Below are 12,477 nucleotides of genomic sequence, written 5' to 3'. Positions count from 1 at the left end.
TCACATTGAAGCTAAATAAGTTTTCTTTTGTTTGTATAACACAATAATTCACTTTATAAGGACCTACACCTTTATTTATTATGTAATTAATTATCTTTCCATACACGAATGTCTCTTTTGTTCTTTCTAATGGAATCTTTTGTGTGAGTGTGTGTGTTACACACATACTCTACAGTCCAGTAGTTTTGTTATGGTTCACAGACTTGATTATGTCATTATACTTTAAGACAGGTTTAAAAAAATCTAGATTATCAAGTCACTGCAGCTCTATTAAATATCTTAAAGGAAAAGACTGAAAAGAGCCTAGTATGGTGGTTCATGCCTGTAATCTGGGTGTGCTAGGAGCATGCTTCAAGTGATAAAATGATTGTCGTACAAGTGTGACACCCTGATACCAACCCCAGTACTAGCAAAAGTAATAAAATAAATAAAGGAAAATCTTGAGAAGAAAAATTAAAGTAGCATATTGCTATTAAAATATAATTATGCATCATACTATGTTCACTGACTGATAACACTTTACCTCCTCACTAGGTATTTTCTACAATTTTTCCCCTTAGAAAATAAATCTTCTTTATTTTTGAGTGGTTTATTTTTTAACTATTTGGCATTCTATAAAGAAAAATGTTAACCTATATCATTAAATACCTCTTATTTTTATGTTCATTAATTTCAAGAATATGCATAAATAGACACTTTATAAATATTGGTCAAGTCTGCTCAGTTCAGCTTTTAGTGTCAGATGTGTGTATGTGTGTGTGTGTGTGTGTGTGTGTGTGTGTATGTGTATGTGTATGGTGTAATATACAAGGCTTAGTTAACGTGAAGATTTTCCAGCAAGTTAAGAGTGCTTTAATTAAGATACAGAAGCCTGTCAGGAAAGTTTGAAACTTTGAATATTTTTATGTACATTTATTTGTAAAGTATTTTTTTCATTTTTGTAATTCAGCAAAAGTTTATTTCTGAATCATAATACGTATCCAAATTGGTTCCTTGGCTTCTAAACACATGCAAATTATATACTGAGAAAAGAATATGGTATGCATCATACGGCTTTTAAAGATTCTACCCAGGTTGTAGTTCAAGTGGTAGAGTGCTAGCCTAGCCCAGAGCACAAAGAAGCTCAGGGACAGTGCCCAGGCCCTGTGTTCAAGCCCCAGGACTGACAAAATTAATAAACAACTAAATAAATAAAACAAATAAAAAAAAGAAGATTCTACCCAGAAGTGACTGAGATAAGTTCACTCACTGATTGGGGGGGGGGGGGCGGGGGGGCGGGAATACAATCCCATCAAGTCCCTGGCAAGAGTGGAAAAAAGGCCCAAGACATTAGAATACAAGGGCTGACCACTGTTGTTGCTATTTGTTATTGTCATTGTCATCATCAACATCATTATGGACTGTCAGAAGTGAAAAGAACCTCAAGATCCCTACTGTCCCATTTGCTTATTAGCAATGTTTACAACTCAAAATCATTCCGTGTGTGTGCGTGTGTGCACGCGCATGTGTGCATGTTTGTGTGCGCATGCACGTGTTCTGGGGCTTGAACTCAGGACTTGTGCTCTTTCTTAAGCTACTTTTAGTCAAGACTACCACTTGAGCCACAGATCCATATCTGCTTTTCTTATAATTTAGTGGACATAAGAATCTCATAGACTTTACTGCTCAGGCTGGGTTCAAACCACAATCCTCATATCTCAGCCTCCTGAGTAGGTAGGATTGCAGGAGTGAGAAGCCAACTCCATTTTGTAAAGTAATTTTTAAAAATAATTTTGTGCTTGGTTTTATCAGATGTACAGTGACAACATACAGATAGAGCTTTGGTGAATGATACCAACTTAAATTTTCTTTGAATCTTTGACATTTTTAAATATACACAGGAGAATTGATCATTTTGCTTGTTAAAATGTTTTTGTGTATTTTATGGAAGTATTTCTTGTGCTAGCCAGCCAGAAGTTTCTCTTTTACTTTGGGTTTTTTTTTCCCCCTTTCATGTTAGAATTGAAAATTATTCTGTTCCTGAAAATCCTTATGTAAAAAACCGATCAAGTATACTCTGAAAGTAATTAAGCTTATATTAAAAACACTATTTCCTGTGATTTTATTTTCACCTTTTATTTTCTGAAACACTGTAGGTTCAGTTATTACAGAATTCTAAACTTACATTATTCAGAACAATGAAATAACACATCACCTCTGGGATCCTTGCATATTTGTGTGTATATGTTTCCTGTTAAAATATTCAGATTATCTTTTCTTTAATTCTTGTAATATTTTCTCTTTCAGCATATAATCAAGTTTCACAGAGCCTCTAAAGCAAACAAAAAGCCAGTTCAGTTACCTCGGGGAATGGTGAAGTCACTATTATATCAGATCCTAGATGGGATTCACTATCTACATGCTAACTGGGTGTTGCACAGGGATTTGGTAAGTTGACCTATACCTCTGTTCAAATTAGAAAAAAGCATTTACTTTTGTACATTTTCCTAGTTGTCTGTAGGCATTGGTACCATAAGTAGTTGCCTATAGACCTTATTATGTAGGGAATTTTGAGTTCTATAATTTTGAACATGGCATATCACTTTGTCTTTTATATAATGTACTTTATTTCTCTCACATGCACTAGCTGGTCATTACTGCAAGGTGAAAGAAGACACATTTATTTCCCTTTCTGATTCTTTTTTATTTTTCAAATAAATGTAAGGTTTCACATATTTATTACTGCGCCCATTCTTAAAGTAACCAAAGAAATATCAGTTTAAAATGCCCAACTGTCAGTCCAGGCAGGCAGTATTGACGTTTCGGCTTGACTGGTTCATGGAAGAGCATAAATATGTGGGCATCTGGTGCAATTCCTTACAGACCCAGCTTGGTTCTCCTCCAGTGTCTTCTCTTGGAGTTGTGCCTGATTTTGTTACCAGTTTTCATCCAAATCCACTGGGGAATGGGGCGATTTTCCTTTTGTTTCCTGGCCAGAAACCGCTTGATTCTGAAAGTCTTGGGAGAAGACATGATTAGAAGCACAGATAGGCGCAGTTACCACGATGGCGAACAAAAGCTGAAGAGCCCCTTTCTAATTCTTTTTTTTTTGCCAGTCCTGGGCCTTGGACTCAGGGCCTGAGCACTGTCCCTGGCTTCCTTTTGCTCAAGGCTAGCACTCTGCCACTTGAGCCACAGCGCCACTTCTGGTCGTTTTCTATATATGTGGTGCTGGGGAATCGAACCCAGGGCTTCATGTATAGGAGGCAAGCACTCTTGCCACTAGGCCATATCCCCAGCCCCCCCTTTCTAATTCTTAAAAGAAGCATTGGCTTATTTAAAGTTGGTTATTAGGTGCCAGAAAGACACTAAAAATTAATATTTATAAATAACTTGAAAATAAGTTTGGCACCTATTACATACTAACAAGGTAGAAAAGGAAACTATTCATTTGATCTGCTTGTTTTCTAAACCTGATTTTATTAGTAATAACCTGTCAGCCAATAAGCCTTTGCTAATATAATTGAAATATTTTGTTAGGAATTTTGCCATGTTCAGGTACATTGTATTTTTGAAAATTTAGAGACTTCAGAAGTTGGCTTTGTTATTTTTAAGTGACAAAATAGTAAGACCAAGTTTGCTTTCTTATTGCATAATTATTTTGTGTTTTTATAGTTTTCTTTATAAAGGTAGTAACTACAATAAGGTTTATAACATCACTTGTACTTTAAAAGATTAGATACTCTATGCCAGGAATATCAACAATCTTGTCTCTAGCCACATGTGCACATAGAAAAATCCTGTAGACTTGATGAGGAGCTGATCTGAGCCATCCCACATCATATTCTTCCTAAGCTGCACTGTGTCTAATGTTCAGTCTGTTACCTTCAAATAAGTTGTTCCAGTTACTACCGCCAATCTAGTTTCAGTGAGTCTTCTTGTAATGAATGTCATAGTAACTATCTCATATCTAATCTTCATACCTATAAAGTATGTAGATTAGGATTAGTAATAGAAATTTGGATGAATCATTTTTATTTTTAACAGAAGTAGAATATTTTACATACAGATTTACAAAACATAAATAAGACAAATATTTTGACTTTTTATGAAAAGCTGAAAATAAATTTTAATGTTTATAGTAATATTAAGTAAAACATTTCTACTTTTGAGCTACCAGCCTTTTTTATGATTTCTAAAAGAATAAAAACCCCAGGATAGGGATGGAAAATGGGGATGGGGGGGGGATGAAGGAAAGAGTAACATTCACCAAGAAGCATTGTACTTATAACTTACGAAATTATAACCCCTTTGTTACAAGTAAATAATAATAGAGAAAGAATTAAAAGGGCTGGGATGTAGCTCAGTGGCAAAGCTCTTGTCTATCAAGTGCAATGTTTTGGGTTCGATCTCCAGTACCAAAAAAGAAAAGACAAAAAAAAAAACCAAAACAACCCTACAGTTAAAAGAAAACAAACAACAACAAAAAAAACCAGGGGCTGGGCTGGGGATATGGCCTAGTGGCAAGAGTGCTTGCCTCCTATACATGAGGCCCTGGGTTCAATTCCCCAGCACCACATATACGGAAAATGGCCAGAAGTGGCGCTGTGGCTCAAGTGGCAGAGTGCTAGCCTTGAGCAAAAAGAAGCTAGGGACAGTGCTCAGGCCCTGAGTCTAAGGCCCAGGACTGGCAAAAAAAAAACAAACAAAAAAAACAAACCAGGGGCTGGGAATGTGGCATAGTGGTAAAGTGCTTGCCTAGCATGTATGAAGTCCTAGGTTCGATTCCTCAGCACCACATATACAGGAAAAGCCAGAAGTGGTGCTGTGGCTCAAGTTGAGCAGAAAGAAGCCAAGGACAGTGCTCAGGCCCTGAGTTCAAGCTCCAGGACTGACAAAAGAGAAGAAAAAACAAACAAACAAACCCCCAAACACAGCAATTCTTTTTGCAGCAGTGGTACTCACTGGACACCAATTGGAAAATGAACTGGATGTGTTGTGGGTAGGATGGGAGGGAGAAACTGGGAGAGAGCAACAGAAGGGGAGACATGGTTCAAAACAAAGTGTAGTAATTATTCATTACCTGATTCATGTAACTGTAACCCCTCTATAGACCAGCTCTACAATAACAAAAAAGGAAAAAATAAATGAAAAATAAAAATTAAACAAATTCATCAGTGGAAAAAAAAAGAATAAAAACTCTGGCTAATAAAGGACATCCTCCCCTTTTTATGCATTCAGTTGTGCTAAGATAGTGCTGAGTTTTTCTTTTTGTGTAATTTTTTTTTCATTTAAAATATACAAATGTCTAGTCAGTAAAAATAGGCTTTTTTTTTTCTCTTTGAATGAAGCTCTTTATATTGGTATAGCTCACATTTTCTTTGACATTGGGATAATAGAGAATATTGAAGCCTCCTAGAGCATAAGTGCCCCTTAAGTATAGGTAATAAAAATCCATTCTCTTTGGATGCTTTTTAAAAAATAACAAAGCATACTAAAAATTACTACTTTCATTGTCACTGTGTTGGCCATTCTAAAAGATTTGTCCCATGCCACTATTTCTCTTATTGTGCCATGCTATCTGGCTAATTCTCTATCTGAAACATTTTCTAAATAATAATAATGTAATGTCTATTCCTTTGATTTATCTAGTTGAAATCATATATCCTGTATTTTTGTGTGTGTCTTTGTAGTGTCCTTTCTAAGCACCTAACCTTTCTGTTTCTCAGTCATTATTTCATAAGAATGATAGACTCTGTCTGTAGTGCTGTTACTGGTTCTGATTGTCCTTTCAAATCTTGTTTGTTTCTGTCTCTTGGTTTTGGTTTTAGTGCTGGACGTAGGGCTTGAACCCAAGGCTTCAGCTGTCCCGGAGCTTTTTACTCAAGGCTAACACTCCATCATTTGAGCCATAGTTCCACTTCCAACTTTTTGGTAGTTAATTGGAGATAAGAGTCTCATGGACTTTCCTGCCCAGGATTAGATATCAACCAAGATTCTCATATCTCAGCCTCTGAGTAGCTAGGATTACAGGCATGATCCACCTGAACCTGGCTTGTTTTTGTTTTTTGATGCAGGTATTGGGGCTTAAACTCAAGAGTTTGGGCACTGTCGGGCTAGATTTACCTCCCCTGGTGTGGGGATGCTAAGCTTACTACCTTATCAGTGCTCCCCTTTTCACCCTTTCCCCTGGACACCTGACCAGCAGGCGGCCGAGGTGGAGCGAGGGACACGGGCTAGCCTAAGGTGCATGTGGCCGAACGAGATCCCCTTTTCCTCCCTCCTTACCCACCAAGGAAGCCAGGCGCAGACGGATCTCAGAGACGCTTCGGAGAGCAATCCAGTTCATTCTGAAGGGGCTTACAGTAATATAGTAGTGATGACGAGGATTGAGCATGAGCTGCGATAGGCTGGCGAGCTTGTCTGTCCAAGAGCAGCTCCCAAGGACCTCCCTCATGGGCTAATGTCACTTCCTATAGTACCGCCCTGTGTGCTCCCTGGCGCAAGGTGGGGGATGGTCTCAAAGCTACCCCTTCTGGTTCTGGACCCAGAAGGAGATAGGGGTGGCTCACTTCCACACTGCCCCAGGGCTGGGGGAGGGCGGTGTCTCAGGAGCGCTCTCCTCGCCTTTCCCCCCCTTAAGGCCAAGATGAATCCCCAACATGGGCACAATCCTTTAGTTTTTTTGCCCAAGGCTGGTGTTCTGCCACTTGAGCCACAGCTTCAATTCCAGCTATTTAGTAGTTATATGGAGAAAAGAATTCTCACAGTTTCTTGCCTAGGCTGGCTTTGAACTGTGATGATCAAATCTCATTCTCCTGAGTAGGTAGAATTAGAGGTGTGAGCTACAAGTGCCAAGAATTTGTCTCTAAAGGAAAGACTCATTTTTTAAAAAATGAATGTCTTTCTGCCAGTTAAAAATTATACTTTTCAGTTTTATATTACATAGATTTTTAAAACTATACATAATACAAATGCATGTGGTAATATGATATTTACTATCAGCAATATTATCTAAGATCTATGTAAGTTTTAAAATTTATCTTGTCAAATATATTTGAGACGAAACTTACCTAATCAGAATAAATAAACTTAATAGTTCATTATATTATCTGCAAGTTTAAATGTAAATTGTGGCAAAGATGACCTTAACTGATTTTCGTAGGTTTCTTGTGTTCTGAATTTGATCAATTGGTTGAAGTCCTGACTTGCCACAAGAAACTGATTTATTATGGTAGCTAATTGGTACACACATATTTTGAAAACATTTAATAATATCCCAGGATGTCACCGAACTTTTTAATAAAATCATGTTTCTTAAATTAAAAATACTAATAAATATATTCTTTTTTTAATATATTCTTTTTTTATAAAACTGATGTACAGAGAGTTTACAGTTTCATACGTTAGGCATTGGATACTTTTCTTGTACTGTTTGTTACCTTGTCCCTCATACCCCTTTCCCTCCTACCCCTTTCCCCCCCTGCAGTGTTCAGTTCACTTACACCAAACAGTTTTGCAAGTATTACTTTTGTTGTTGTTTCTCTTATTTTATCCTTTGTCTCTCTATTTTGGTATTCCCTTTGAATTTCCTAATTCAAATATCAGTACACACTGTTTCACATTCACTCAGATATGATTACATAGATAGTGTAGATACAATCACAAGAAGGTGATACAAGAACATCATCAATAGTAGAAACTACAGATACACATGGGCTGTTGAAAGTAGTTACAACTGTGATATAACAATCATTTCCATAAAATGGAGTTCATTTCACTTAGCATCATCTTATGTGATCATAAGGGTATAGCTATTGGGCCTTGTGATCCTCTGCTGTGACTTGCCTAAACCTGTGCTAATTATTCCCAGTAAGGGAGACCATAGAGTCCATGTTTCTTTGAGTCTGGCTCACTTCACTTAGTATAATTTTTTCCAAGTCCTTCCATTTCCTTACAAATGGGGCAATGTCATTCTTTCTGATAGAGGCATAAAATTCCATTGTGTATATTACCACATTTTCCTGATCCATTCGTCTACGGAGGGGCATCTGGGTTGGTTCCAGATTCTCGCTATGACAAATTGCGCTGCAATGAACATTGTTGTGCTGGTGGCTTTACTTTGATTTTGTTTGTAGTTTTTTGGATAAATACCCAAAAGTGGGGTTGCTGGGTCATAGGGGAGTTCTACATAAAAATACTAATAAATATATTCTTTAACATATGTAGTTGAGCTTTTTATATTAGTCAATTGAATAAAGATTTATCTAGTCACTATTAGCATCAAATAGTATCAGATCAGGAAATGAAATTTGTTATTCATGGTGGGAAACAAATTTATTAATTCTGGAAGTATTTTTAGTCCCAGAGTGGTAATCAGGACATAAGTATAAGTGTTTTCTTGTTTACTTTTTTTTAAAGTATGTGTTCCATTGTTTTTACACTTCCCTTTTGTTTGCCTCTTTTTTTTTCTTTTACTTTTGTCCTTAGGCAGTGGAAACAGTCTGACTAACAGTCTAGAACCAACTGGATATGTATGTGTAGAGATAGCAGTTTATTTTAAGAAATTGGCTCATATCACTTGGGGGGACTTGGTTAATCCAAAATCCAGATTAGACTCCCTGCTAGAGACCTAGGTAAAAGCTTGAATCCAAAGTTCAAGTCCAAATTCTTTTACCTGTGGAAAGTTAGTCTTTGTTCTTTTAGGTCCTTCAATCAATTGGATGAGGCCTACTCACACTAACCAGGTATATTAGTCAGCTTAGAACTATTATAAAGTACATGAGGTCATTGACTTCTTAATTGAAAAAGGCTTATGATTTGGGAGCTTCTAGTCTGTGATTGATGGCCTTACTACTTTGAGCCTCACTTTGAGCCTCTGATGGCAGAGGCATTGGATGTCAATGATACCTAATGAATGGTTAGATATCTATACCACAAGTTGGGCAGCAAAAGAGGAAGGAGATATGGATATACTGGCCCCAAGATCACATTCATAGGCCTGTCTTCAATGACCTAATGACCTTCTACTCCTCACCCCCCCCCTTTCTAAAAATATCACCTATTTCAAAGTTGTACCCTGGGGGCTGATCCTTTAACATACAGACCTTTGGGTCTGAAATGGGTGGAGAGCAATCTTTGGTCCTCAGAAGTTCACTGATTTAAATGTAAATTTTGTTCAAAAATAGCTTCATAAGGGGCTGGGGATATGGCCTAGTGGCGAAGAGAGCTTGCCTCATATACATGAGGCCCTGGGTTCGATTCCCCAGCACCACATATACAGAAAACGGCCAGAAGTGGCACTGTGGCTTAAGTGGCAGAATGCTAGCCTTGAGCAAAAAGGAAGCCAGGGACAGTGCTCAGGCCCTGAGTCCACGGCCCAGGACTGGCCCCCCCCAAAAAAAAATAGCTTCATAAAAATATCCAGAATGATATTTTATCAACAATAGCAAGGAGGTAAAAGCAGCCCTAATGTCCATTGACTGATGGATGAATAAAATGTTTTGTATTTATAATAAAATATTAGCCTTAAAAGAAGAAGATTCTGTCCTACCTACAGTGTCAGTGAAATAATAAGCCTATATAAGGAGAAGACAAATATTGTATGATTTTATTATGAGATACTTGAAATAGTCATGATCATAGAGACAGAAAGTAGAGTGGTTGTCAGGGCTATGTGGAAGAAGCAATGGGAAGCTATTTAGTGGGTACGGAGTTTTAGTTTATAAGATAAATTATGGAGATGTTGTGATTATTGTATAGCATATTAATGTAATACCACTGAACTATACATTTAAAATACTTAAGATGGTAAAGTTATATCATGCATATTTTATCAAACTACATTGGGGTAAAAGTATGTTTAAGTGGTCCAAAGTAAGATTTGAAGTCTGTTAGCCTGTGGTGGTTTTTCTGAGCATAGTTAAATAAAAAGACAGACCCTGCCAGGCACCAGTGGCTCACACCTGTAGTCCTTGGTTGAGATCTGAGGATCTTCGTTCAAAGCCAGCTTGGACAGGAAAGCCCCTGAAAACATTTATCTCAAATTAATCACCAAAAAGCTATAAGTGGAGCATTGGCTCAAGCAATAGAGCATTAACCTTGAGTGGAAAAACTCAGGGACAAGCGCCCAAGCCTGGAGCTCAACCCCCCGGACTTGCCCCCCCCCCCAAAAAAAAAGACATGAAATGCCCTAAAATTTTACACTTTCTGTGAAGCAGCCCAGGTTTGATTTATTAGTGATATCTTGTTATCTAGAAAATATGGTTTTCTAGGGTAGAGTTGAAACATGACAAGGGTATGAAAGGATTTTTATTAACATTAGTGGTGGCCATTTTGAGAGCAACCAAAGTTAATTTTTTTTAAAGAAAAAATCCTGTGGTAAATTAAAATTTTGAAACATGCTGTCAAGTATGGTAGTATTTATGAATTCCAGTGAAAACTAATTCTGTAGTGTGCTTTAGATTTCTTTTTGCTTTCCCTCTGTCATTCTTTAAACTTACTTTTTAGCAACCTCTTTGAGTTTGCCCTGCCTGCTTAAATTTCCTCCTCCTCCCCCCTTCACCTCCATATTTCAAATTCTTTTCATCTTTTTGGGAGCTGGCTTCGAATCATGATCCTTAGATATCAGCTTCTTGAGAAGCTAGGATTATTGACATGAGCCGTGAGCACTCAGCTCTTCATCTTTTAAGGCCTATACTTCTTTCAAGTAAGCCAGTTGTATTTATACTTACTGGAAGTAAAAATGTTTTCATCTAAAATCTTACTTGATACTTTGAGCTTCCCACAGGAAATTGAACTTGCTTTGGTAAAACGTTCTCCACTTATAAACTCCAGGAGATAATAACTATGGTTTACTATATATTTGAATCCCATTCAGTACCTTGCATCAATGCCTAGTCTGAGCATACAATTTTGCTTATGTTTGTTGGATGAATGAAGTAGATCACTTTATAACAGGAGATAATGTGACTTTCAAAGCTTCTTGTATAGGCTATTTTCTAGTCTTTTATATCTGTAGACATTGTATATATCATTGCATTTCTTTTTATACCCCTTTTATCTCTGATTTGACTTACTGCAGTGATTTGGTGTACAATGTTGTTTCTTTTCCATTTCTACTGCATTTAAATCCTTTCAACCAATAAATACCTTCTTACCACCTAAGATAATTCAGTTCTTTCAATTCTGTTTAGATCATTCAGTTAATAATATTGTTCTACTGATCTCTTTTTATCACTCTACCTAGTATTTTTGTTTCCCCAAGTGAAACTTATTTGCTTTGCCTTTTCCCATTTGTCTTGTTATTCTCTCATGTCCTTTATTTTTCCCATTTTTAACATTTAATCTTAATAATTGAAACATTGCCATCATAGTTAACATACATCCTTTACTTGAAACAAAAGAATCATATGGTCTTTTTTGTGTAAATTGTTCTTTAATTGCAGTGCCTGTCTTTAAAATGTAGGAGGTGCTCTGAATTTTTTTTTTTTTTCCAGTGCTGGGGCTTGGACTCAGGGCCTGAGCACTGTCCTTGGCTTCTTTTTGCTCAAGGCTAGCTCTCTGCCATTTGAGACACAGCACCAGTTCTGGCTTTCCCTATATTTGTGGTGCTGAGGAATCGAACCCAGGGTTCCATGTACACGAGACAAGCACTCTATCACTAGGCCATATTCCCAGCCCCTGGTGCTCTGAATTTTCAGCTCTCTTATTTAACTCTTACAATACATATTTCTAACCAAGTTTGTTATGGGTCATAATATACTTTAATTTTCAGCTCAGTGTTGCTAATTTTTCAGGGTATTTTCTTTAAAATTATTAAATTCTATTATTTGTCTTATTTTGCTTTTTAAATACAGTTCATATTTAAAGTCTAAATATTAGAGATGTAGCCTTTTGATTTGTTTTCTAAGAAGTTATTTGCAAGTCAAATAGTAATTACATGATTGGCTTATTATTAATTTTAGGTAACTATCATTGTTAACCAGGGTTTTCTAGGGGAATAGAGCCAATAAAATGAATGGATGAATGGATGGGTTGGGTAGGTGGGTGGGTGGATGGATGGATGGATGGATGGGATTGTAAGGGCTTTACTTAAAAGGATTTGACTCATACAGTTATGGAGGCTGAGAAGTCCCACCATATGCCACTTGAATGCTAGAGAAACAGGAAATCTGGCCTCATGGCTCAGTCCAGTTTCAAAGGCCTACAAAAGAGGAGCTAGTTGTATGACTCTTTTTTTTTTTTTATTTTTTGGCCAGTCCTGGGCCTTGGACTCAGGGCCTGAGCACTGTCCCTGGCTTCTTCCCGCTCAAGGCTAGCACTCTGCCACTTGAGCCACAGCGCCGCTTCTGGCCGTTTTCTGTATATGCGGTGCTGGGGAATCTAACCTAGGGCCTCATGTATCCGAGGCAGGCACTCTTGCCACTAGGCCATATCCCCAGCCCAGTTGTATGACTCTTAGTCTAAGCGTTAAGTGCTGAGGACCTGGGAAAGCTG

General features: G+C 37.4%; 2 protein-coding genes across 5 annotated transcripts in view; one reads left to right on the top strand and one right to left on the bottom strand.

Moving 5' to 3' along the window:
* The window catches only part of Cdk8 (cyclin dependent kinase 8), a 101,064-nt gene that overhangs the window by 54,993 nt on the left and 33,594 nt on the right, over window positions 1–12,477 (top strand). For 3 of the 4 annotated variants that reach the window (XM_048341614.1, XM_048341613.1, XM_048341611.1), the window contains exon 4: window positions 2,287–2,427. In XM_048341614.1, the coding sequence (XP_048197571.1) occupies window positions 2,287–2,427 (141 nt within the window). Of the gene's footprint in view, window positions 1–2,286; window positions 2,428–12,477 lie in introns of those variants that run through there. The other variant, XM_048341615.1, reaches the window with a different exon arrangement.
* Window positions 2,800–3,068, bottom strand: LOC125348406 (60S ribosomal protein L39-like). The gene has a single exon (XM_048341616.1). It carries the CDS (start codon window positions 3,010–3,012, stop codon window positions 2,857–2,859), a length of 156 nt encoding a protein of 51 aa, XP_048197573.1. The 5' UTR covers window positions 3,013–3,068; the 3' UTR covers window positions 2,800–2,856.

This window comes from Perognathus longimembris, chromosome 3 (assembly GCF_023159225.1).
Source record: "Perognathus longimembris pacificus isolate PPM17 chromosome 3, ASM2315922v1, whole genome shotgun sequence".
Classification (NCBI taxonomy): Eukaryota; Metazoa; Chordata; class Mammalia; order Rodentia; family Heteromyidae; genus Perognathus; species Perognathus longimembris.
The sequence above is the reverse complement of the archived record's forward strand: the minus strand, read 5'-3'. Positions and strand labels throughout refer to the sequence as shown.